This window comes from Ambystoma mexicanum, chromosome 8, assembly GCF_040938575.1.
Source record: "Ambystoma mexicanum isolate Mex_15411 chromosome 8, UKY_AmexF1_1, whole genome shotgun sequence".
In the NCBI taxonomy this organism is placed as follows: domain Eukaryota; kingdom Metazoa; phylum Chordata; class Amphibia; order Caudata; family Ambystomatidae; genus Ambystoma; species Ambystoma mexicanum.
The window spans coordinates 1,142,203,722-1,142,231,232 of NC_090929.1; the positions used below are offsets into that span (position 1 = coordinate 1,142,203,722).

General features: G+C 45.7%; 1 protein-coding gene across 3 annotated transcripts in view; it reads right to left on the minus strand.

Annotated features, from left to right (window-relative positions):
* Window positions 1-2,842: 2,842 nt before the first annotated feature.
* ARID5B (AT-rich interaction domain 5B) overlaps window positions 2,843-27,511 on the minus strand; it is a 654,996-nt gene continuing 630,327 nt past the window's right edge. For all 3 annotated transcript variants that reach the window (XM_069611202.1, XM_069611201.1, XM_069611203.1), the window contains one exon: window positions 2,843-11,394. In XM_069611202.1, the coding sequence (XP_069467303.1) occupies window positions 9,247-11,394 (2,148 nt within the window). In that variant the 3' untranslated portion in view covers window positions 2,843-9,246. The remainder of the gene's footprint in view (window positions 11,395-27,511) is intronic.

Consider the following 27,511-nt stretch of genomic DNA (forward strand, 5'->3'; position numbering starts at 1 on the left):
GAACCTGTCACCTATGCTACTGCAACTTTTCAGTTTTATATTTCAGCAAATTACAGTATAATTGCTTTGAAGGGCAAATTATGGTACAAGGGTGAAGGGGACATGTGTTACGGGGGGAAAAAAGCACATTCACATTTAATCACAATGACTGCAGGCATGCAGGCAGATTCCCCAACAGAAACATATCCTACATCCATGCAAGAAAATATGGTGGAAAAGCAGTGCGATTAAGCACACCGGGAGTGGGTGTGGGGCACTGAGGAGTCAACCAGGCGAAGGAGGAGAGCTGTGTGCTATCGGAAAGCATTGAAGGGGGGGTCAAGTGTTCTTGCATAGAGAAGGTTGGTCACTAGTTCAGAGGCAACAAGACCAAAGAGACGGGAGCAGGTTCACTGGATGGCTGAGTGATATAGGATGAGAACAGTGAATAAGCAAAGGTGCGATCTTCAGATATGATTTATGGGGTCAGCGTTAGATCACAGTGCTGGTTCGTGTCTCTTCAGGTAAGTGCCCTTTGTTCATATGATTTTAAGACCAGTCACATTCTCAGTTTTGTGAAAAATCTCCTGAAAGATATCTCGGATCTCCAGGATTTGGAGAGTGACAGGAAGGCTGAGGATTACGTTTCCTGCTAGCGGAATGTCTGATGCTTGGGTTGAGCACAGTAGAGAGGCTTTTTATGCATGATGCAGAGACATTTTAGGAATATTTTTTGTTCCTTGGGGATCCATTTCAGTGCTTTCAAAGTATTTGCAATGGAATTCTATTGTCTGACTCAAAAAGAATCCTGGTTGGTTTATTTTGAGACAATTTAAGATGGTGGACCAACTCTGTACTGAAACTCATGTTGCAGGAAGGTTCGTTGATTGTCCGGTGTATCTGGATATACAGCGTGATTTAATATCCAATGGCATTGGGAGTTAATTTCTGAACAAGCTGAATGATTTGGGGTATACCAGATAAGTCACTGTCAAACATGAATCTCATGTTCTTGCATTAGGAATGGCATGGGAGGTACTCCAGAGAAAGGGGAGGGTGTTTGGAATGGGATTGTTAAAGCAGATTATTTGGGTTGTGATGCCATTAAGGTTGTTGTCAGTAGTCCAGTTGTGCAGTGTTGTTTGGAGGAATGTGGTCATGGGGCCGTTCTCCATGTCCTTAGTGGCAGTTTTTAGAAGGCCCTTGGAATCATGTGCATACATTTGAAAGGTATGGTTGAAGGATTCTATATGTTCTGCTATTGGCTTGATGTATGCATTAAAGAGCCAAAGCGATATAATGGAGCCTTGTGGAATTCTGCTGGCCAAGGGGCTAGTGGGTGCAGTTAAGCCACCAGTCTTTACTTGCCATGTACAATCCTGCTGAAGATCCAAGTGATGTTTGCACCACCTAGATACTCATGGTGACTTGGAGTCTTGCAATGAGTTCTGCTTGGCTGTCAGCATCAAACGTCACTGAGAAGTCTAATAGGATTAGAGAAACATGTATGTTCTTATCCAGCAGTTCTATGACTTTTCCCTCATGTAAACATAACTTCTTTCAGTGCGTCTTCGGTGTCAAATGCCAGACTGGTCCTCATTATGAGTTTGGCTGTAGGTTGTGAGATACTTTCTCCCGGATCTTTCGTGAGAAGGCAACATTGGAAATTGGTCACTAGTTCTTGGTAACTTAGAGGTTGGTGTTTGTTTTCAGGCTTTCTACTCTACTGCTAAGCAATTAATCACCACAGATGTTTGTTTGTAGTGAGTACTACAAGGGTGAGCGAGGAGTCCTTGATCAGGGATGAAAGACAGGGGCGACATTGTTCAGCTGGTGCCTTGGAGTGTCCTAGGTAGGATATAGACATCTTTACAGGGTACGACGTTCATTCATCGCCAGGGATTTTTTGTGCATAGTTTTTTGCTGCCTATTTTTGATGACAAAGCTCATCGAAATATATGGGGGGGTGGGTAAAGAGATATAAGGTGTAGGGGTTGTGGGAAATAGGTAATAACTGGTAAGGGGGATTCAGCGGGGAACCCCCAAATAAAAAGACATTTTTTGGGCCAAAAATCAATGACAAAAAACTCCACGAAAAAAGCCTTGGCGATGGAATGGCATAGAACCCTTTAGAGATAGTTGCAAAGTAGAGGAATTTGTGTATTGGTATTTTTCTGAGCAAAGCTGCTGATTTCGGTTTACATTTTACTTTTGATTTTAAAGTCTTATTTCATTTAAAGTGCAAACCTTGCTCGAGAACAGCAGAGCGCTGTACAGAGTGTGGCTAGCCATCGTTTGGGTAGCTTCTTTTAACAGTAGCGCAGTACTGTGAGTTGAGATCTGTGCATTGGTATGTGCATCGATTGGTATATTCCTTGGTCAGGTGTTGTAGAAAAAGCCATTTTTTGAGAGATTTGCGAAATTGGAGAATTGTTGGGGCCTTCCAAGCCGATACTGGAATTGAGTTCCAGAGGGTGGCTGCGCAAAAAGAGAAGGATTGTTTGTGGCTCTTCCGCAGATTTGTTTGGGGCAGAGAAAAGGCAGTTCTGGTAGAATCATTCAGTTTTCATTTCAATTGCATGATGTCATTCCCCTGTTATTGATTGGGGGAAAATGTAACAGCTGAACTATAATTGCTTTGCATGGCCAGATCAAAATCAAAGCCTCCGTTTATGTCGAAGGAATCTCGCCAGCATTCTGTTGCTCCCAAATAAGCCTCACTCGGTGAACACCAATATTTGTGGTATTTTTGTTTTACATTTCAGTGGAACTTTAAGGGGAAGGCCTATAAACTCCTCAGTGCATCCACAGATTTTGTTCAATAGTGTAAAAGAGTATATTGTTAATGAAATACAAAAATGAATAGATAGTAACGTTTTTTTATTAAATATTACAGTGATCGAAAAGTACAAAATATTTGTCACAGGGCTATGTGATTGGGAGACTATTGGCACATATTTCAGTATCAAAAGCATTTTAATAGGTACAATTTGGAAAACATACAAAAATTGAGTGTTTCTCATTGGCTCAGTTTAATGTGTGGTAGTGTTTCATCTAATGAAATGGTTGCTTATTAACCTTATAAATGCAAGGAAACTACTATGTTACTGGGCCATTGTACTATATACAAATAATCACTTTACACTGCATACAAAGTACTAAACTTGCATCACAAAAAAGTACAATATTTACAACACACATTTTTCTTAAAAAACATGTCATAACCATTTGCCAATATTAGAACAAATCCGTATAACTCTGCGGAGGCACCAAAATATCAAGTACATTTACAGCAATTATCCTGCAAGTGTACCAAATCAGTGATGTGATTGGGACATTACAAGCAATTCAGTTGTTTTCAATTAAATTAAGATGAAAGAGCAGAACAGATAATCATGTTGACATGATGATGGAAGTCCAAAGTGAACAATACATGTTGGCTTTGAACTCGGGTTATGCAGAACTTGTGAAGAGGAGTATCCATGTTGACACCCAATTGATGAATAACTCTAGCATTCCCATTTAAAATCCAACGCTTGATACAAGCCTTGACTGTGAGTGTAAAGTGAGACTCGCAAGGAAATAGTTTACTATCGTGAAACGAGCCATAGAAAACACACATAGGGCCTCATTACACGGTAGGCGGTGAGCCATGGCGCTATTAGCGGCATGGCTCATGCCGGTAAAATACCGGCACCGCCTTGGTGGAAAGGGGATTTACCGCGCCATTCCAAGGTTGGAGGGGCGGTAAATCCCCCTTCCACCATTGCCCTTCCCCATTTCTGCCCCATAGGGCTCTATGGGAATGGGGAAGGCGCTAATTACGGCACCGCAATTTTGCGGTGCCGTAATTAGCTCCGAGGTCCCTTAGCGGGTTGGATTTTAACGCCTGCAAAAAGCAGGCGTTAAATCCCCAACCCGCAAAGGGACCTCGTAGTAAGGTGGCAAGGATTTACCGGTACCGGTATTTTACCGGTACCGGTAAATCCTTACCGCCATCCGTGTAATGAGGCCCATAGTTTTGCTAAGATAACTGGGTTGTCCACGGTACATTTCTTTCTGGTATCCGAATGCACATTAATTCTGGTACATACATTTGGCTCTGCATATTCCAATGTGCACGATCAACGACATGCATTGCAGGCATGGTGATTGTGGCCCAAGCAAGCTACTCAAGACTTGAGAAAATGTTTTCTGAAAAGGAACGCTGCATTAAAAGAAAACGGGGTGATGACCGCTACTTCGAGACATTGTCCTGCACACACTGCAGGAATCTAAAGCACATGATTTTTTACTGGTTGTGAAAACAGTAAATATTTCAGTCTTATAGGCTATTTGGCCAGCATTCCCAAGACAAGGCAATTACCAGTCTGCAGTAACTACATAAATAAACCACCAAATAGCCTAACTTAAACATTATGGGTCTTATTCACAGAAGCATTTTATAATGGCACAGTCCCATTGGAAAACGCTCCGTGAATCAGGCCCTATGTGCAACCGCCACCAAACAAAATTTTAGAAAATACATTTGGCATTCTCTTCTAATATGCACAGCTTGAACTACCCAAAAAGTGCAACCTGTACTATGACCCTGCACGCGTGGTTCCATCTCCCAACCTGCAGATGCATAAAGAATCACAAACTAAGTGTGCTTTGTATGACAAAATGTCAGGGTCTATAGATGTATGACTCTATTGCCAATTAGATTCTGCAGCTTCCCTACAGCACAACCAATAGTTTTATTGCACACAGGAAGGATTGTGTAGCTCCTTTCAGTAATAAGCCCCTTCAATTCAAACAATGCACACAAAGACTCTTTCAAAACACTTTTAGAAAGCCCTTCTCAGCCAAAAAGCAATTCAACAGCCTTTTTGGACATTTTCCAAGTTTCCATGTTTTTTTTTTTGTTGGGAAAACAAACACATTGCTTCTATTGAGACTTTAAACGACCATGCTTCTTTTTTCAACCCAACGTTTTATCTCGTGTAGAAGCAGCGGTTTCGGAGCAGACCCTGTCTGCCAATATCCTTAAAACAAAAGTCTCAAGTGACTTCTTCGGCGCTGACCTTGCCCTGCAAAAATACGCTTTGCAAAGTTCCATGAATCAGGGTTTGTGTCGGCAGTGCAAAGTCACTTTGCACCATGCAAAATATTCCATGAATCGGGCCCATAGGGTATTAACGAACGATTGCATTTATATTCTTTAACTGTACTCGTCAGTGCTTTGTTTTTTTTCCTCTTTGCTGTAAGGCCATGAAACAAAAATACAGCAACATCTATTTTGCAGCATTTTATTGCTGTTCGATGCAATTTTAGAAAGTGGAGGCAGTAAGAGGTCAATCTGCCTTGAGGGCTTTTCATTTTTATTCCTGTGCCATCTTTAAAGCTGGAGCTGAGCTTTGAGGCAGCCAAGTGGTGAGTGTAAGAAGAGTTCTGAGGCTACTGGAACCACATGAAGACAATGCTAAGCTCTATGCAGCCAATTCACAAAATGTTTTCCTAACATGCGCCAAGCGACCGGTCAAGTGAGGAAATCCCTGCATTAGGCACTACACACAAATAGTATCCGTCAATCTGCCAGAGTAAATGCTCGACTCACTTCGAAATGCGCATGCCGGTGGCATGCTGGGGAGGTGCTGGATGCCCGTGAAAGTATCTCGGATTCCCCCGGCCACAGGTCAGGCATAGGGGAATGCACTATGCCAACAGCGGTCATTTTAGACCACATCAGCACTGATCTGTCTAGATAAACACGACCATGCTAAGCAATAGATCACCTTGCATCCACTGAGATAGAGGTGACATGTAATGGCACTCTAAGGCCCGGATTCATGGAATTACTTGTGTGTAAACCATGGATTTGTGTGCCATTCTGCCCGCAAGTCCCCATTCGTCAGACAGGAATTTGCGCGTTTGACACGTAAATAATTCCTTGAATCAGGGCTTTAGACCTTTTAAGGCACGTTACCGCATTTACACTCTTTGAACCCAAGTTGGTAGGAAGCTGGCTCCAGCCCTCCCAGCACATGGGTTTAGTTTCCCAATGCGTATGTATGTATGTATGTATGTGTCAGGATCATGGCTGACACTTTGCTATGCATGGGGGCGGCTGACAGCAGGTCTCTCGGGTCTGTCGCCAGTTGGTCCCTCAGCCACAAATCTCTTTTGTGGATCAGGGATTTGCATGCTGGGAAATGCAGCCTCAGAATGCAAGCACAGTTTTCACCTAGTATGTTGTTACTTTGTGAATTGCCCTGGGTGTATTCACCCTGAGTGGTTGCAAAAATAGTGAAAACTTACTTACATTTTTGTGGATTAGAACTATTGAAAAGAAACGAAAGTCTTCCAAACAAGGCTCTATTTAAGTAAATAGGATTTTCTTCAACTATCGGATTTGTTCTTTGGAAGGCCTTCACCCAATTTTCAACCATGGTATAAATAAAACAATGTTCACATATGTATGAAAGATTTGCTACATTTTACACTAGCGCTAAATCGATTGTACATGTGCAAATCGCTTGAGCAAATGTTCAATATTCCAGTCCCAGAAGTGATATATGTTTCACACTGAATAATGTATTAAGCATTTGACCGTGTTCCAAAATAATTCTTGCCTTATGCAAATCTTCATAAAATGTTCTAATTATTTTTTCGATGTAGACAGCAGTATGTCATCCTTTCCAATGAAATGAAGCCTGCACATGATTATGGCATACATGTTAATTAAATAATGAAACACTAATATTAACTATGGTAGCTCTCTGAAGGTCATTTTCTAGTATGTGTCTCTGATGAACATGACTGTTCCATTTACAGTGCAGCATTTGCAAATGAAGTCGAAAACATACTTTGGTACAGTGCTGATGGCTGACGGCCTACAACAATTATAACCACAAGCACTAGTTCACTTAAACCGTATCAGGTGCAAGAGAATTCCATTCATCCGAGTTGTAACTATGGCAAACTTTGTCTTTGCTTTAAAAGGGGTTCTTTCAAATTTGCTTAGTATTCGTTTGTTATAATCTATGCAGATTAAACTGGAAGTATGGGGAATGAAAGTGCAATGCCCTTATGGTGCCGGGGCAATCATTTCCAATCGGAATTTGAAAGAAAAGGGTTCATTAAAGAAACTGCAGTCTGTGAAAATATAGCCTTTATATTTACAACCCAGAGTGATGTTAGACGCTCAGGGACTCCTTACAAACAGTGGCAGTAATTCCATAACCGCTGTTTTCACCGCCGTGCCGAATTCAGAGTTTGACCATGAAGTGTAGGAGTTATCTCCAGCGTGATGCTGAAGTCCACTCTAAGTCCAAAAATAGGTGGAAATACAGCTCAGGGTAACTCCTCCATTAACTCCCCTGGAGTCAACTCCTCCATAAACTCCCCTGGAGTCCTATGGGCCCAGAAAATCAGGATTTAGACCACCACACTGCCACTCGTAATCCCGTGGAAACACTACAGGTGGAGTAGTGATAACTGCAATCCATTTTGTCCGTTAATTGGCAGGATTTACCACCGATTTCCTGCTAAACCCATTACGAGGCCCTTAATGACATGCTAATGCGAAGAATTGTTTTAGGTTTTCCAAGGAAACTCAAGGATCTGTCATGTTTGGGGAAGTGGGCGGCAGCACAAAAGATGCCTCCTTGAATACATCAGTGTATGAGACGCTCTCAGAATTCAGGAGGGTGCTACAGTGCCGGGTCCTCAAAGGGCCTGTCATGGTGAAATGTGTTTAAAATAAAACAGCATTTCTATCACTGTTTGGGAGATTGACATGAAAGTACGACAGCAGTAGTCCAAAACACTGCTGTTCCACGTAAAGAACAGGCAGAAGCGACTCTGACATGCTCTGCACATCCCCACGTGACTGTTCCAAAAGGGAATAGGGGAATGCGTTTGCTTTCTGCACATTTAAAAAGTGCCTTCCATTTGTCAATTCAGAAGTGCTTTGAATTGCCAAGGAACAGGCCCTTACTTGCACAAATGTGCAAAGGGGGGGGGGGTCAAACGGTGCTTCTGAATGAGTGCATTAAATGATACACACATATAGATGCCAAATGTGAATGGGGTAAAGCTTTTTGGGTGCATGTGATGAGGGGCGCAAAGCATCTTAAAACTTGCACACCAAAAAAATAATAGGGACTCAAAGGGTACTTTTTTTGTAGTTCCATATTTCCAAAATATTATGAGTGATGTATGTGTCTAATAATGGATTAGCTGCCACAATGGACATCGGATCACTGCGCAACCATGGCAACGTTCACCAATTAAAATCAGTTCCTACATAAAAAAAAGTCTCAGTCCACAAATGGTTTCAAAACCTATTAACAAATATGCTTTACATATGACGCAACTGTACAATGTTTTCTGAAATTCGGGCTCTGAAACCTATGGCTCTGCAAATGTTTTGGACTACAATATCCATGATGCCAGCTGGGGCCAATGGGACTTGTAGCCCAAATAATTCCCAAATGTTGTAGAGCTTTGAGAGTGAAGCATTACATGAATCCATTGTTGTAAGAACCTAAACAATTACAGGTGAAGGCTGACCAAAAGGAAAATGCAAGGTGACTGTTACAAACAATCAGTATTTACAAATAAAAAGTACAACCACAGAAGGCATGTTACTATTTCATTACAAAAACTGTTGCACAGAAAGCACGTGTATTTGATTCATAGGCACACACGCACGCACACACACACACACAGGTAGTTTTTAAAGCACATATGTACAGTTCTACAGTTCATTGAACAGTGTCCACTTCTGTCTTCATAGTGTTACATTGATTAAAAAAATGATTTGGTACTGTACATTGCATTGATTAAGCTTTAACAGTCAGAAGAAAATTAAACAATCAAAATGACTTAAGTGTATGCATACTACTGTAGCTGTACTATTCCCTGCTTTTTCCTTTCTTTTCTACACCATTAATTATTTTGTTCCTTGATCATGTTGCCTACCTGAATATTAGTTTTCCAAAGGCTATTGGGCAAAACCATCAGAATGAAATTTACACAGTAAAATAAAAAAAGCAGAAGGCAGAGGAGGGACCCTCAAAGAAAAGTAAAAGGGTGCCACATTCAAATAAGCGATGATTGAACACAGCCCTGCCTCATCAGGCTACAGTGATAGCGATTAATTTACATAATACAACCTGGTTAATATAAAATATGATTAATTTCGCATAACGTTATTGCCAGGCAAGGAATGCAGCGGCGTAATAAAAATGCATTTATTTGTACTCGTTTTTCTTTCTGAGCTTAAAGTTTTGTGCTGGGATGTACAGATGACAACTGTGACGAGGGAAAGGCATTCTGAGGACTGATCGATGCTAGAGGGTAAATGTTGCTGTGCAAAAGATCACTGTACGAGGAACCGCCAGGTGTACCCGCTGCCAAGTGTCTGTACAGCTGCTGAGAATTGGTCGAGGATGCCAGCAACTGTCTTTGCATCATGAAAGAATGAAGGGATAATGGCTGCATGACCGGGGAGTACACAGTCTGGTTTTTCAAGTACTGTAAATGGTGTGCATATGGTGCCGGGATGCGAGAGCTCAACCCGGTGCACAATGTTCCAGGATACAGACCGGGAAACATGGGTGAGGAGATAGGATATTTGTGGCTTTCTAATACGCTGTCAGAGTGCAAGTCGTGGGCAGATTTACTTCTTTCACCGCCTTGATTGGAAGCGTTTTCTCTTCCGGCTGTTTCTTTTGGTACATGTAAAGGGGATACGATTCTTACTTTCTTCTCAGTCTCATTGGGCGCATCATCCAGGCTTCTCTTCAAAGGCCGAGCCATGCCAATGTTAATTGTTTTACTGACAGGCATTGGATGGACTGTGCCTTCCACCCTTCTTAAACCATCAACTCTGAAGGAGTGTGATGTTCCAGATCTAGGGTTGGATTCTGCTTGCTTTTTTGGAGTGGAGGTTGTCATCGGTAGAACACGACAAGCCTTGGGATTGCCGTCGGTGCTTGCGGTAAGGCCAGTGTCTGGTTTGTACTTTAGTAACATCGGTTTGCTCTCCTGTTGACCCACTGCGTGGGGAAGGCTGACCCCATGCATCTTTCCACTCAGCTGGTTTGTGGTTTTGGGGAGGCTTAAGTCTGTAGGTTGATCGTCCGTTGAATCATCTCCTGGCCGCTGTTTTTCCTGCTGCTGCAAAGGAGGGTGATAATTTAGGTTCGTCTTTTCTGGATGCTTGTGCTGAGTTAAAGTGGAAACTCTTTCAGAGTCCAGCAACATGTCGGAGAGGCACTTTGCCGACTGCTCACTGTGAAGGTGATGTTCAGTCTGCTTGTAAAGCTGGTGAAGATGCGGCGAGGAGTAGAAATCTGTAAGAAAATTGGTGACACGAGAAGTCTGTCCTGGTCTTTTTTTTGTATCTGGCTTCAAACCATAAGAGTCTACATGAGTATTTCGCTGATGCTTTGAGAAATCACAACGATGAGCATCTGATTGACTTAATGAACTCTGTTTCATAGAGTCATTGGTGGGAATTCTATCCTCTTCATACTTAGTCTTAAAACTCTGAACATGCTGTATTACAGAGGGTCGGCTAACTGCAATTGGCTCTGTGTTGCCCCCCTGAGATGTGTGTAGTCCACTAGTAGATAGTTCATCTCTTCCACTTAGTCTTTTTTTGCTAATCAGAGGTGGCGGGGAACCATATGGATAACTGCTAGATAGGGATGCACCACTAACTTGCGACAACAGTTTTTTCTTTGCTAAAGGTGACATGATCCCTGGGTTACCCCTTGAGTACAGGAGTGGTGTGTAATTAAAAGACGAGTTGTCATTGCAAGTCACGGGCAGTTCTTTTTCTTTTAGTACATCCAAGGACTGGACAACATATACATTTGTACTTTGCTTCAGTGCATTCTTTAAGATGTTGCTATCAATAGGAGATTTCAATTCATCGGATCCTAGTGGGTTCATCTTGACTGTGCAGTTTGCGATATAGTCTGGTAATTGAAGGAGGGCGTCATCTTCTGTGCAGTTCTGACTCTGCATGTGGACCGGGGCATCAGGATAAACACTGAATGGAGCATCTTGGAGTTTCTTTTCTCCTGGGTCGGTATAATTGTCTGCAAGTTGCTCTTGCTTAGCAAAAGGCATGTCTCTTTTCCCCTGTGAATATACATCTGTCAAATCAGGTTCTAGTGCCCCGTTGGACACTAACGATTCACTTGAAACAGGAGTGTGATGCTCCTCTTCATCCTCTTCTTTGACTATATCTTTAATGCAGTTGGATTGGGGCATTTCTATCTTGTCTATTGCAACTAACTCAGCTGTCTCTGGTGCTAGAAACGGGGGCTCTTCTAGAGGGGCTTTCACCTTCTCTGGTGCAGGATGCCCTGATAGTCCGCACTCTTCTTCGACAATACCTTCCAGTGGCAATGAAACCTGATAAAAAATAAAAAAAAACATATTTTAAATACAATCTGTATTTCGGGAATATTTTAAAGCCCAAACAATGCTAGTAAAAAGCAGGCTTGTAATGTCACTGACATACCCATTTGAAATATTCAAATGCAAGTTCGTCAGGTAACGCATTCTTAACAGAGGCAAGATCCAAAGTAAAAGTACAATTGGGCAACATTTTACTACTGATTTTGTTGGACAAACATTTAGGAGCAGCACGTCTGCTCTATTGTAGAGAATCCAAAAGAATAGTGGACGTGTCACCAGGGACCCCTGTTTTCTATGGGCTACTAGATAATTGGGAAACAAACATCGTTAATTTTAGCAGTTTGCAATTACTGAATGTCAAAAATGAAATTGATGGAGGAATACGTTTTTCATTTTGATAATTTTGTGGAAGGTTTATGATAAACTGCTGGACAAATAAAATAAATAAATACTAGCTAATTAGATATGCACATACATTATTTTGAAAAGGTCTTAAATAACTTAATCCTTGAAAGCACAACATATATGCTTGCTGCATGAATCTTAAAATCAGGTATAGAACAAGACACACAAAGCCCATTTTTGAAAAGTTAAAGAGGCTCATTACAAGTATGGCAGAGCGGGAAAGAATTGTCGGTAACAGAATTACCACCACTTTTCCTGCACCTCCATACTACAAGTATGGCCCCGGTGTGGGGGATTTGCCAGCAGCATCATGCTGGAGGTAAATCCTCCTCCTTTCCGCTGGAAATAAGCAAAATTGGCAGAATTATCACAGCGGTAATCCCGCTGGTGGTAATTCCGCCAAAAATGACCCATATTGGACTCTATAAAAACGGGCATGGACTCTGCCATTTGTAATCTGGCGGTAATTCCACTGGAGCAAGTGGCGGTGACGGTAACTCGTAATGAGGCCCAAAGTATTAAAGAAGTCTAAAAATGTCCTTTAGTTTGATGATCACACTGACCCAAGGAAACTGGTATATTGACTGAGAACATATTATACATGTAATAATGCATTTTTCTCTTTACAAAGCGGGACCCTGAAGGACATCAAGGTAATGCCAGAGCTTCAGTGCACTTTCATGAGCAAATATGTCCCAATTGATGTCTCTAAACAAACTACTTAAAATGCATGGGGGATTTATTGCACCACTATAATCCTTGTATTAAACTGCACATTCTCTATATTCAATACGGAGAGCTTATATTCAATACGGAGAGTTTATATTCAATGCGGGGAGCTTATATTCAATGCGGGGAGCTTATATTCAATGCGGGGAGCTTCAATAGTGGTTTACAAGGTAGACATGTCGGAGGCTCCTGGCACTGCAATGGACTTTAAACAACACTAAACCCAAACGTCTTTTCTTAAGCATATAGGTTAGGCTTAATATGCATTAGTTATCTATCTTAACACTACTCCCAGTGAAAACGACCTACCTATGCCAAAATAATTAGAACCACGTTTTTATCCAGTTTAAGGTCTTGATGGTGCCACCCTCTTCAAATACACTATTGACACAAATCAACTCATATATATGTTGTGCGAGCTAGTTACATTCTGGGTTAGTTTATTAAATGAAGTCCAATGGGTCTGCTGATGACATCATCAAGGGTGCCTTTTATGGCCAAAGAAAACACGAATGTGTTCAATGTTAACAATATACCAGTCCCTAGAGGGGCATTTAAAAACATGAACTTTTCCAAACTGATCTTACTAGTCTTCTTTAGCCATTGTAACAGCTGTTTCTCAAGATCCCTTACTAGGACTGTAATTTCACATATGGCAAAAGAGGCATGCTTATGCATACAGTTTTGGAACAGCATATAAACAAGCACTGTTGTGCAGTACTGTCGGATGCACATCTGCCTCCCGCCCCATCACCCTAATACTCTTTCTAACATTTGATAAAGAGCATGCATTCCAAAATGATGCACAGACAGTACATTCCTAGACCACTATGCAATTCCACACATCCGTCAGCTGAAGTGGACCAGATGCAGCCCTCAGCATGGTTTCAGTCATTCCTTACAAAATGTGCTTGCCTCCTATAGTAAATGTCTATTGCGATGACTCACTTGACCGTGCCCTAACATGTGGCATAATTAATACGCATGGAAAACACCTGCACTACCTGCATCATCTTCCACAGTAATGCAGACACCAATCAGATGGTGATTAAGCTAATTGGACTTGTTCTTCCAATGAAGCTCAGCTGTATGCATATCATATTTATAATAAAAGTATTGACTCATTGGGCCTCATTACGAGGTAGGAGGTAGCCATGGTGCTCTTAGCACCATGGCTACCTCCTTACCGCATTCCAGGTCCGGGTTCTCGAAATAGGGACTTACCGGGTCATTCCAACCTTGGAGGACCCGGTAAGTCCCCATTCCGAGAACCATTCCCCATTCCCATTTGCGCCCCCATAGGGCTCAATGGGAATGGGAATGGAGCTAATAACGGGCCCGCTGATTGCGGGCCCGTTATTAGCTCCCTGGTCGCATAGCAGCTCCCGCTAAGGGCGCCTGGTAAAACCAGGCATCCATAGCGGGACCCGCTAAAGGACCTCGGAATAGGGCGGTAAGGGTTTACCGGCACCGGTCTCCTTACCGGTGCCCGTTAACCCTTACCGCCTACCTCGTAATGAGGCCCAATGTGTGGAAGATGGCAATCGCTATATTGCACGCAAATAATGAGTTCTTTGCTTAGAAGTCTTTTAAAAACTAGTTCTGTCTACACATTTCACAAACAGTCACTACAATCCAATTCTTTACTTAGCTGCAGCATGATGATGGCAGCCCACATTGTCATGTGTGATAAGCTCACAGAATAAACGTGTGCAGAGATAGGAAATCGGCCAAAGCTCCAGTGTGAATGTCAAAAGCACATATTTCAACTTTCAATCGGAAGCATAAACATTCATCGCAGTGGCAGGCACAGAACCCACTACACTACTTTTGGAGACATCTAGAAAAGTCTAGTACAAAGTAATGATTATGTAAATATGTTCACATGGACGGTATTAAATCTCTGTGGAATGGGAAAGGACTGTGTGCTTGGTATAAACAAAATATGGGTGTCATGGAAATCGTGTAAAAAGGTACTTTGCAAGACTTAAATTGCTGATCAGGAAAGAATCCCAAAAATGTTGGGAAATTGGAAAATGTCCCTTTACATAAATGCATTGTCAAGGGTAGAAAGACAACTGGTGAGAGTAGGGCATGGGTGGACCATTTCTGGAAGCTCTATAGAGGAACCTCAGAACCAAAAGAAATCTTATGCACAAACTTAGTGAAATTCTCACCGAAAGAAGTGATGTTGGCAACTCTTGCCCAGGCGCACAATCGTTCTTCAGAGCCTGACACAGTTCCGGCTGATCTATTTCAATATCTGACAGAGGCTTGGGTACCTCTACTAAGAATTAGTAGTAGTGTTATTCTGGACTTGAACATGATCCGCCCATCATGGAAGTTAGCAGGTATTTTTCCCATTTTTAAGAAAGGGGACTGGATGAGTCCTTTGTTTTACAGGCCTATATCCTAACTAGACACCACTTTAAAAGAAAATTGGAAGGGCTCTGCTGGGAAGATTAGAGGAATGGGATATATCAAACAATAGCCTTACAGATATACAATATGGATTAGGCCAGGCCTGAGAACCAGTGATGAAGCACTTTTTATTTATTGACTGCATGCTCGGTCCATATTAAAAAGGAGCCCATATTCCTTGCCTTCATAGACCTGAGCACGGCCTTTGATAAAGTGAATAGGGACAAATAATGGAACGTGCTCAGGTCTTTGAATTGCCCCTTGGAATTGCTAAATATATGAATAGCTATTCATACGGACAACCAGGCATGAGTGCGTAGTGGAGACCAAGGACATTGTACTGGCTATATTGATGTATATTTAGGGGTGCATCAAGGATGCGTGCTAGCCCCACTATTGTTTACTCTTTAAATAAATGGACTGCATGACTCCTTATTGGAAACCAATGGAGACTATCCAAGAATGGGTACTAGGGCCTTTCCTATTTTAGCCTACACGGATGATGCGGTTCTCATAGCTCAAACACTTAAAGCTTTGCAAAAACTCATTGCCGCTTAAACACAATTTATTAACAACCTTGATCTAAACGTAAATGTGGCAAAATCAGCTCTTATGGCCTGTGGTGAAGGTAAAAAAAAAACAATCAAGATGCATACAATGACAAGCAATGGTATGGCCATCCCAGGGGTATTTGCATTTGAGTATCTTCGAATGCGCTTTTCCGCAGAACTGACAGGTACTGGCCATATTAAATAATGTATTGGGGAATAACCCGTTTTAAATTGATGTGTAAAGGTCAACCACTTAATATGATACTCAGATTATATGGGACACAAACTAATGCTGCTTTCGGCGCTTTATAAATACATAAATACTAATCATGGTGATTCACTTTGGAAATGTTCCAATCTGTCAGAGCTGCAAGTCATAGAAAATGACTTTTGTAAATAAAACTCGTGACTGCCGAGATCTGCACCTAACTATTCGGTACATACGGAACTGGGCATAAGATTCCTCGAGGGTGAATGGTGCACTGAACTAGTGTTGCACTGGTTGTGCATTTGGGCAAAACCCCAAAGTGGCCCTCACACAGGACATCATCAAAGAGCTCCTTAGTAGAGGAGGGATGTCCGAAATTCCCTGTTTGAGGCAGAAGTGGAGGTGGACTTGTTACAAGAGCCAAGGATGCCAAGGGAGCATAAATAACAAAGGGTACAGATTCAGGATAGCTTGAAACGAGGCATGTTTCAATTTTGACCCATTGGAAAGGTTTTCACTTCCTCCCCAAAGTTTTCAAAATCAACAGGGATATATTTCTAAATTGTACCGTTTCAAATTAAGTGCGTGACAAGTGGCAGAAATTACCATTGGAAAGGAAAGTTCAAGATGGAACAAGTTACTTACCTGTAACTGTTGTTCTCCAGCATGGGTCTGGCATGGATTCACATGCTCATGAATATTCCCCGTCGTCAGGCTGGGAATCCTCGGTCAAGAAAAAACCAGTATCAGTTTCGTTTCTGATCTGTCTTTCGTAGTAGTAACCAATCACTGATCTCTGCGTCATACTGACCACAGCCAATGACTGCCCTCTACCTAAGCCCCGCCTCTGGCAGCCATCTTCAGATTTGGTAGCACGTGAAGTGGCAGTATGACCAAGTGAAGAGCCGCAGAGGTGTAGGCGGGAGGGTTCGCATGTGAATCCATGCCAGACCCATGCTGGAGAACAACAGTTACAGGTAAGTAACTTGTTCCTTCTCCAGCATGGGGTCTGGCATGGATTCACATGCTCATGAATAAAGAATACATAGCAGTACACACATGCACAACCACAGGTTGTGGCAAAGGCTCAACATTAAGCATTACATCAAACTCAACATTAAGCAAATCTTACCTCCTCACCAGGCTCACCTTAGGCGAACAGGTTGCGCAGCACTGCTTGGCCGACCCTGGACTCCTCCCTGGAATCCCGATCGACGCAGTAGAATTTCGTGAAGGTGTGCATAGACCTCCACGTAGCAGCCCTGCAGATGTCCAGCAAGGGCACACCAGATAGGAACGCCGTGGTAGCTGCGATCGCTCTGGTGGAATGGGCTCTCGGACGGCCAGGCAGCGGTTGGTTTGCCAACCGATGACAGTACATGATACAGCCGGACAGCCATCTGGAAATGGAAGCCTTCGAGACAGCCTTCCCCTGATTGACAGGTCCAAAGTTCACAAAGAGTTGTGACGTCTTCCGAAAACACTTCGTGCGGTCCACGTAGAACTTCAGCGCTCTAGCCACATCCAGCGAGTGCAAAGTCCTTTCAGCCGGCGACGAAGGCGACGGGAAGAAAATAGGCAACACCAAGGGTTTGTTGAGGTGGAAGTCCGACGGCACCTTGGGCATGAAGGAGGGGTGAGTCCTGAGCACTACCCTCGTGTCGTGAAAAGTCAAGTACGGGGCCTTGCAGGAAAGGGCCGGGATCTCTCCCACCCGTCGTGCAGAGGTGATGGCCACAAGAAACGCTGTTTTCCACGACAAGAACTTCAACGGAGCCGAGTGCAGAGGCTCGAACGGAGGTCCCATGAGCTTGGTCAGCACCACGTTGAGCTCCCACGCCGGGGCCGGAGCCTTCACCAGCGGGAACGATCTGAACAGTCCCTTCATGAACTCTTTCACCAGACGATGAGACCACAAAGACGTCCGCCCCGTGGTTCTGGTGTATCGGGAGATCGCAGCAAGATGAATCTTGATGGACGCGTGCGCCAGTCTAGCTTTGGCCAGCGTCAGTAGGTACGGCAGTACTTGGGGAGCCGTAATCCGCAGAGGGTTAATCTTCTGTGCGTGGCACCAGACAGAGAACCTCTTCCATTTGTGTCCGTAGCATTTAAGAGTTGAGGACGCCCTGGCCTTTGCAAGAACCTCTCTGCAGTCGGCCGGTATGTCCTATCCTCCAAACTCTAACGCTGCAGGAGCCACGCCTGCAAGTTCAGCGACTTCGGGTCGTGATGTAGGATGGAGCCTCCTTCCCTGGAGAGCAGATCCGCGTCCACTGGCAGCTTGATTGACGGGGACGCTGACAAGTCCAGAAGGTCCGGGAACCATATCTGCCTCGGCCATGCAGGTGCGACGAGGATCATCCTGCACCGTGACCTCTTGAGCTGGTTGATGAGCCGGATCAGCAATGGCAATGGAGGGAACGCGTATAGAAACAGGCCCTCCCAGGGGAACGAGAAAGCATCGCCCATGCTCCTCGGCTGGGGAAACCAGCTGGCGAACCTCCGGCACTTGGAGTTCGTCGCCGTCGTGAACAGATCGATCTGGGGTGTGCCCCACCGTCGGAAGAGGCGGTCCACTAGATCCTGTCGTAGTCCCCACTCGTGGCACGAGCGCAGCTCCCTGCTGAGTGAGTCGGCGATGGTGTTCTTATCCCTGCCAGATGAAACGGCACCAGAAACATCCTTTGGGCGACGGCCCAATGCCACAGATCCTGCGCCTCCCTGGACAGGGCTGGGGACCTGGTTCCGCCCTGTTTGCTGATGTAGAACATGGTGGTGGTGTTGTCGGTGAAGATCCTCACCACCTTGCCCTTGAGGGACGGAAGGAAGGACCTGAGGGCCCAAAACACTGCACGGAGCTCCAGGACGTTGATATGGAGGGACTTCTCCGTCGGGAGCCAAAGGCCTCTCGCGTGCAGATTTCCGGTGTGCGCTCCCCACCCTTCCAGGGAGGCATCCGTGGTCACTGTCTCCTGGTGGCCGGGGGTATGGAAGTCCATGCCCGCCGTCAGATATGTGCGGGTGCCCCACCACCGGATCGCTCGTCGGAAACTCTCGTCGAGTGTGATCCTCTCCTCGAAGCTGCCCGTCGTCTGGATCCAGCGCGCGACCAGGAACTCCTGCAACGGGCGCATCCGGAGCCTGCACAGGGGGATGAGGTAAATGCAAGAAGACATCATTCAAAGGAGGGACTTGATGGACCTCACTCTGGCCGCGTCCGCAACCAGCATCCGCTGCACCTTGCCCAGAATGGCCCTCGTCCTTTCCTCCGACGGAGAGGCCAGAAGCGACACTGTGTCGAGCTTCGCTCCCAGAAACAGTGCTTCTTGCGCGGGCACCAGGTGGGACTTGGCGTAGTTTATGGAGAATCCCAGGTCCGTGAGAAGTTGGACGGTCCTTGCCGTGTGCTCCACGGCGAGCTCCCTCGTCTTGGCTCGGATGAGCCAGTCGTCCAGGTAGGGGTAGACGTGGATCCCCTCTCGGCGCAGCTGCGCCGCCACCAGTGCGAGGCACTTGGTGAACACCCTGGGTACCGAACTTAGTCCGAAGGGAAGGGCTCTGAACTGATAGTGACGCCCTTGGACCACGAACCTGAGAAACTTTCGGTGTCCCTTTAGGATGGGAATATGGAAGTAGGCATCCTCCAAATCCAACGACGACAGGAAATCGCCCTCCTCCAGCTGACCCAGGACGTGTTGGAGGGTGACCATCCGGACTTTCTGTGCCTTGATGAATTTGTTCAGTCGTCGTAGGTCCAGGATGGGACGCCATCCTCCCGTCTTCTTCTTCACGAGGAAGTATCTTGAGTAAACTCCGGAGCCCCGAAGCCTCTTTGGGACGAGCTCAATGGCGCCCTTCCTGAGCATCGCCTTTACCTCCAAGAGAAGTTGAAGGACGTGATGTTCTTTCCTGGCCACAGTGGGGACGCGCAGGCACCTTTTTTGAAACTCGAGCGCGTGACCCTGGGCAAGGGCGTCCAGCACCCAACGGTCGGTGGAGATGGACTCCCACACGCTGACGAAGCTCGCCAGCCGGCCTCCCACCGGGTGCTTCGGTGGGGGCCCGACCCCACGGCCGGTTCAGTCCTGCTTTGACGAGGCTTTGCCGCCTTGACCTCCTTGGCGATGACGGCGGGGTCCGCCTAACTTGCCTCGTCCCCTGTAAGCTTCCTGCAACGACGAACGGGCAGCTTGACGGTAGGTGGAAAATCTGCCGCCGGAACCTTTGGAGGCACCCTGTTTGCCTCCGCCGCTCCGAAAGGGCGGCCGCCGTTGCTGGAGAACCCCAAGAGCCCGGGCCGTCTCCGTGTCTGCTTTGATGGCTTGAAGGGAATCGTCCACTGTTTTCCCAAACAGGTTGTTTCCATCGAACGGCATGTCCAAGACTCTGGTCTGCACGTCTTGACGGAAGTCAGTAGCCTTGAGCCATCCACGCCGCCTAAGGCACACGCTGTTGCCCAACTGGCGAAATCCAGTGTCATCGATGTCCGTCGCAATCGTAATGGCGTGGTCCGACGCCACCTCTCCTTCCTGCAAAATCTCTAGGGCATCCGCTCTCTTGTCGTCCGGTAGTAAGTCCAGCAGGGGGGCCAGTTTGTACCACAGCTCCCTCTCGTAGCGGGCTATGATAGCCAAGGCGTTGGCCGCCTTAATCGTCGTCGCTGCATAAGAGATGACCCTGCGTCCCATCGTATCCAATTTCTTTCCCTCGCCGTCCGGCGGGGAAGTCGACGTCGAGGCCGCAACCCCCCCCCGCTTTCTTCCTGGCCGCCGCGGAGACGACAGAGTCCGGGGTCAGCTGTGCCCGGAGGCACAAGGGGGCCGCGTCCGGGACCCGGTACTTCTTCTCGTACCGATCCCTTCTAGCCGGCGTCGTGGATGGGTTCTTGAGGAGGGCAAGGCCCTCATCCCAAATATCGTCCAGTAGAGGCACAGAGAGGACCGTCTTCCTCTTGGCCTCGCGCCGTTGATAAAGGAAACCTTCCTTCTTCTCTTCCGGGCAGAGCTGGAAGAGCTCGGATGCCCTGGCGATCATGGAGTGAAACGATCCAATCTCGTCGGGCGGGGAAGCCCGGGTGGGAGGTGACGACGGCAGATCCTCTTAAACCTCGTCGTCCGTAACTGTCGCGGCCGTGTCAGTCCCCGTATCATCCCCACGAGTTCTGGACGGGGAGGAGGGCTGAACAGGGCGCGATGGCTGAAAAGGAGGTGGAGGATGAATCCTCCTTCTCTTAGGGGGAGGGCTCCCAGAAGGGCCTGGCTCCGGGTCCCCCGTCGGGAGCGGTTCCTCCGCTGGTGGTAACGGCAGTCTCGTCCTTATCTCCGAGCATAAGGACTGTATAGCCAACAAAATGGCCGCCGAGTTGTCTTGCGGCGCTGGTTGAGGGGAGTCCGACGGGCGGTCAGGGGCCCCGTCGGCACCCTCGAAGTTATCGTCGTCTCCTACGTCGGGATCCCTCCCGACGGGCTGGTCTTCTTCCACGCCAACGCTGTGGCTTAAGACCTCGATCAGCTCTTCCTCAGAGGTTGAGGCCGAATCCACGACGACCTCCTGCCCCCCCTTTTTCTTCTCCGTCAGAGGTTTCACAGGGGTCCTGTCGATGGACATAAAAGAGGACTCCCTCCGCGGTGGCAGGGAGACTCTGAGCCCCGAGGTCGCCACCACTGGTATAGCCTCCACAGGCTGAGCCAGGGCCGCCGCGACTGTCTCGATAGAGGCCTTGGCCGGATGGATTAAGGCTTTCACCACCTTAGGTGCGCTCACCGCCTTCTCCTTGGGGGGAGGGACACTGCCTCGCTCTCCCTCCGATGGGGCCTTCGAGCTCGACCGGGGCCTCTCCAGGAGCTTCGCCGGGTGCTCGGCCTTCCTCTTCCCTGAACCAGAGCGTTGGCTCGTGGTAGATGGTGCCGGGGAGGATGCGCCCTGCCTGGCGCCCGTAGAGCCTGACCGTTCGACGCTCCCGGTGCCAGCGTACTCGCGGTGCTTGGCCTTGTGTTGGACCCCCGTCGCCGGGGCATCCTCAAAGGTCTTAGAAGACCGCTCGGATTTCTTCTTCTCGCCTGACGGGCTCTTCCCTTCCAGCCAGTTGGCGAGACGCTGATGGCGGTCCTTCATGGTCCGCTCCGACATATTGCCGCAAAACGCACAGTCCTTCTCCACGTGCGTCTTGTCCTCATGTAGGCAGTAAAGACAAAAGGAGTGTTCGTCCTCCTTAAAGACATTCTGAAGCTGGCATCCAGGGCAGACCCTGAACAGCTTTCCGGGCGTCGAGCTTCCCTTCTCCTGGGCCATGTCCGAGATGGGCCTGAGAAACTTCTGGAGTCCTCCAAAAGCGTGGCTCGACGAAATCTTCACCCTTGAGGGGCGTAGACGAATCCGACACGGGTCCCCGTTGATCGGATGAAGAAACGGTGGAGCTTGAGGCTCTTTTTGACCGAAAAATCAAAGTTTTTGAGAAAAAACGTGAAAAAATATCACTAACGCTCGAGAGCAATAGCACAAGGATACCAACACTTGAATGTGCGGTAAAAATCTGAAGATGGCTGCCAGAGGCGGGGCTTAGGTAGAGGGCAGTCATTGGCTGTGGTCAGTATGACGCAGAGATCAGTGATTGGTTACTACTACGAAAGACAGATCCAGAAACTAAACTGATACTGGTTTTTTCTTTACCGAGGATTCCCAGCCTGACGACGGGGAATATTCATGAGCATGTGAATCCATGCCAGACCCATGCTGGAGAACAACAGTTACAGGTAAGTAACTTGTTCCATCTTGAACTTTCCTTTCCAATGGCAATTTCTGCCACTTGTCACGCACTTAATTTGAAACGGTACAATTTAGAAATATATCCATGTTGATTTTGAAAACTTTGGGGAGGAGGTGAAAACCTTTCCAATGGGTCAAAATTGAAACATGCCTCGTTTGTGATATGACCCTCTATCAAGCTATCCTTAATCTGTACCCTTTGTTATTTATGCTCCCTTGGCATCCTTGGCTCTTGTAACAAGTCCACCTCCACTTCTGCCTCAACCAGGGAATTTCGGACACCCCTCCTCTACTAAGGAGCTCTTTGATGATGTACTGTGTGAGGGCCACTTTGGGGTTTTGCCCAAATGCACAACCAGTGCAACACTAGTTCAGTGCACCATTCACCCTCGAGGAATCTTATGCCCAGTACGTGACAAGTGGCAGAAATTACCATTGGAAAGGAAAGTTCAAGATAGTATGCCCTCTGTTTCAATTCAGAGCGCTCACAAACATCATCAAAAAAATCTGATACCCTTATTTTCTACCTACCAGTTCATCCAAGGAGTGGACTGAAAATGTGTCTATGTGTGATCTGCTTAGTCAGGATTATCAATGGTGTGGGAAATTACATGGGAATTTAGGTGGTGCACGAGACTGCATGAGATTGCATGCCCCAGTGAGAAAATGCACTTTGGATGCACTTTGAATGTGTGAATTGCAGCTATAAGTAATGACGACTGCTTTATACAAACATGGGAGCTGTCATTCAAAGGAATGCATATGCTTCTCGCCGCTTTTTCAGTCTTAAAATTGCAAGAAACTGTAAGGATTCCTTCCTCTCCACCAGCAGGAAATTCAGATGTGAGCCGAGATGCTGTGGGTTCCGCTGCATAGAAGGAAATCATGTAAAGCATAGTTCCCACTCCATGCATTACTTCTTCTGGGGGAAACCCTTCCAAAACTGCACTATGGTGGATATTCTTAACACTTGACTGAATTCGTGCTGCTTGAACAGCCAATCTCCTTTGGGGGAAAAAATGAAAAAAAGATGGCAGCCGGAGAAGGAGGTGGGATGGAACGGAGCTCAAAGCTCTGCTCCTGCCGGTAAGTGTGGCGGGACGGAGAATGTGGGGGAGAGGTTTTGTTTGCTTTGGGTGATTTGAGGTAGTGGGGAGGCAAAAGTGAGAGGCTCCCTGTTGCCTTCCCTCATTCAAACAAAATAAAAAAATGGCGTCTTGGGTGGATGGAACAGCAGGCAGGGAATGTATATTCTCGCCCGCTGTTCCAGTCATCTGAATGGCCAATGGCCCCTCCTCGGGTGCGAATATAGCTTTTAATATCTGACAACAGGTCTTATCTGACAACAGGTCTTGCAATGTGTTTTTCTGGGCATTACTGGCATGGGTATGTTGTGGCTGCAGTCTCATGCCAACGGTATACATGTGCTGTATTATTTTTTCATGTGTTACCCTAGAGAACCAACTGTAAATTGTACTGCGTTTGACATCATTGTCCTGCAAAATGCATGATTTCAGCACATGATTTTTCTCCAAAAATTTCAGGGGGATGAGGGAGTGGGGAGTCAAACCCTCTGAACAACCCTAAATTCTTTTCGGCTCCCTTGCTAGGCTCAGTCCCTCGTGCTAATTTGGGTACAAATTTAGTAGGACCCTCAACTGAATAACACTTACCACCCTGTGAGGGCTTACCCATGAATTGGTTTGAAATATTGGTGCCCTTTCAGGAGCCATCCATCCCCTGTGACATCAAAAGCTTGCCCTGCATTTGCACCGTCCTGCCATCTTGAAATCCAACCTCCCACTGCCCCTAGCCTCCTTCCCTAGCCTCATTGACTCCTGTCCACTCTGCCCTCCCCTCCCACTTATCTATAAGTTTCACTGAGCCACCACGCTGCTCCCAGGCTTGGAAATGCAAGAGGAGTGCTGCATTGAGCCCTGCCTTTCGTTTTCAAGGTGGCCATGTTGGATGAGTATTCTTTTGAAATAAAGGGTTGCGGCAAGCAAGCAACATGTTCTTTCAAACAAATACATTATTAGAAGGCCTGGGGTGCTAATAGAAATAATTGTAACAATGCTGGGGCCCAGCGTTAAGGCCATTAACAGTCTGTAAAGCCTGCCGGGCGAGGGGGTTATTATTGCTATATTTGCACCCAGTATGGGGGTGCCAGCAAATCAGTATTTTGGAATGCCGGGTTGAATCCCCGAGTATAAGTCCACATTCCACAACAGATGATTGCTTCTTCCCCATACATTGGGATCCCTGCTTCTATTTGCGTTATCTTACCTTAACTGCCTCACCACACAACATCTTCCCTCCTTCTGCTCCCCCAGCATGGCCACCATGGTAATCGAGAAAGATATCATCCCAAGCCCATTTCGTGTCACCATGGTGGCCATATTGCCTCCGTCTGATTTTCCCATTGATAGATGTATGCACCACCACGTGCACTTATCCAAGGAAACATGTTTTTCCAAAAATAAAATACTTGTAGTACTTGGAGAGATCCACATCCCTGTTTATATTGCTCACTTTATATTGCTGGTAGAATGAATAATTGTGTTAGTGAAGTGCACTGCTTACAAGAGTTTACACTTTATGTACTCGATAGATTGTTTACCTTAAAATAAATCATGCAACAAAGAGAGCAAACAGCCTGACAGTATTTTTTCTATATTGTTTGTACGCAGTCCAATTAAGCTCAAGAAGAAGAGAGAAAATCTCGAAATGCCTCAGCCGCAGATATTGGACACTTTTGATTGAAAATAATTTTTATTCCATTAAACAATTCAACTTTTTTATGAAAGTTGGTTTAAAGACCTTGTTTTTGTACATGAATTGTCTCAATATCCATGTCTTCAAACTTTGAAATGCTTCTCCAACCACCTTTTGACGGTAGTTTACAGTGTGCAGGGGACCGGAGGGTTCCAATCTAGGACCTTCTTTCTTGTTATTAGTACTTGGAAAAATGAGCCAGGCACTAATACACCAATAGCAATAAACCTTGTGTTCTGGGGCGGGCTTGGCAGGTAACCGCCATTAATGCCAAGCCCACCCCAGAATGCACGGATCATTGCTATTAGATAGGGCGTATGCCGCGGTGGGTGAGACAGCCAATCAGGTTGCTCAGAACCCAAGATGAATCTCACAATTCAAGCATGCATTGTGAGCACTCCCCCCCCTACTTACCAGTCAGTTGTGGCGTCGGCCGCGTCATTCCATCCAAGGCCACCCGGGCACCATGGAAGGGAAGAGGGGCTCTGCACAAACGCAGGTGGCTTTTACAGAGAGGGTTATGGAATATGTCTGCTAATAGGTGGACTCCATGGGAATCCATCATGTTTATGCCTGCATGAAAACGTCAAACAGACATAAAGTCCTATGCACTTTGAAGTTTGAGGGGGAAGGCATGGCAGGAACATTAAGTCCATCTTATGCTCCTTTTCTACCACCAAATGCCTTACCTTTGCATTATGGGGCTAAGAATATGAGCCCCTTTGTATCTTTCTTTGTTTTTACTAAGTCGTGAGCATGCATGGTGTCTTAATTTACATCATGTAAATTCAGTGTATACAATGATATTGAACAATTTGTATTCCTTTGATTTTTGTACTTTTCATTTAATTGTTTTCAGTGTAAATTGAGTTAATTTGTTTAATTGCTGGTACATTTATTTCTATTGTATTGTGAATACTCACTGTTAAATATGTACCATTTTGAGGGTCAGTTTTTGGGACTCAGAGAAATGTTATTTGTATGCCACAGTTCATAATGGTGTTCGCTTCTATTGCATCTTTATGTGTGATTCGTTTGGAGGGGTAGCAACTTAAGCATTCTTGAGTACGCTCTTTTCTGTATATTGTTGCACCAGTCTGTTTTCTCTTTTCATAACTGTTGTTGCATGCACACTGAAATGTGACCTTGTGATTTGGAAATTAGTCTGGGCTGTAGCGGTTTTCTTTCTGACCGCGGTCTACACCAGATAGGTTCTCCACTGTATACGGAGGTATGATCCACATAATAAGTGTCTGTTGTTCGTGTTGATGAATATTTTTTTTCTAATTTTGAGCTGCAGTTTTGTGTTAAAGAAAGTATTTTGTATTGTTTCTTTTCTTATGTCTTAGATCGTTTGATATAGGGACTAAACGATGGACGCAATCAAGTTTTCCTAGTGTGGATCTTAATGTAGAAGCAAGAGAATTGGTAATTTCATTTTGATCTGAACAAGCACTAATTAAAACGGAAACGTGTCCCACCACCATTGAAAATCACTGAGTGCAGCTACCCTACAATGTTTCAACTATCTTACCAGCATGTGGGTGAGCATGTTAGGCACATTTCAGATGTCCAATGTCCATAAAGATAATTTCTTTATTGAATCTTACCTTATTAAGGGGTCATCGAGAAATGAGTGCTAAAGCCATCTTCCGGGGTCCGTGCACCAATGACTGAACCCGAAGAAAGCAGATTGCAGCACTTTGCCTAGGAAAGTGCTACCTTCGGAATGCCTCAAATTAAGATGGTTACGTTCAATTGGATTTCTGGGCTACTGTTAACTGGTTCTAAAATACAGAAGGAAATATTGAACAGCAGGGACTGTATTTCTTAAAAATCATGGGTGCGTAAAAGCAGCGCGTGCATGCACAGTGATGGCACACTTGCACAGATGCAATAGTGCGTGTGCAAACAGTGTTTGCATTTGAGCACAAGCTTACAAACATCTTGCCACTTATTGCTAAATTATGGTGGGTGACATTGCACCTGTGAAGTGTTTCTTGGTTTAAAAAATGCTAATGTGCAGCTGATGCACACGCTCGCGTCGACCGCACATTTTCTAAAACAAAGTGCACATAACAAGTGGAACATCCCACCCGTTGCAAGTTACCACCACCAGTTGCAACTGTGCAATTTTCCCCTGTGCAACTCAGCACCACTTGAGCAGTCTAACCAGAAAGGCAATGCAACCAAACAAAGAGAAAAAAGAAAGGAAACATCTGCTGAGAACCTGTACAGCACAAGATGATACTAAGAT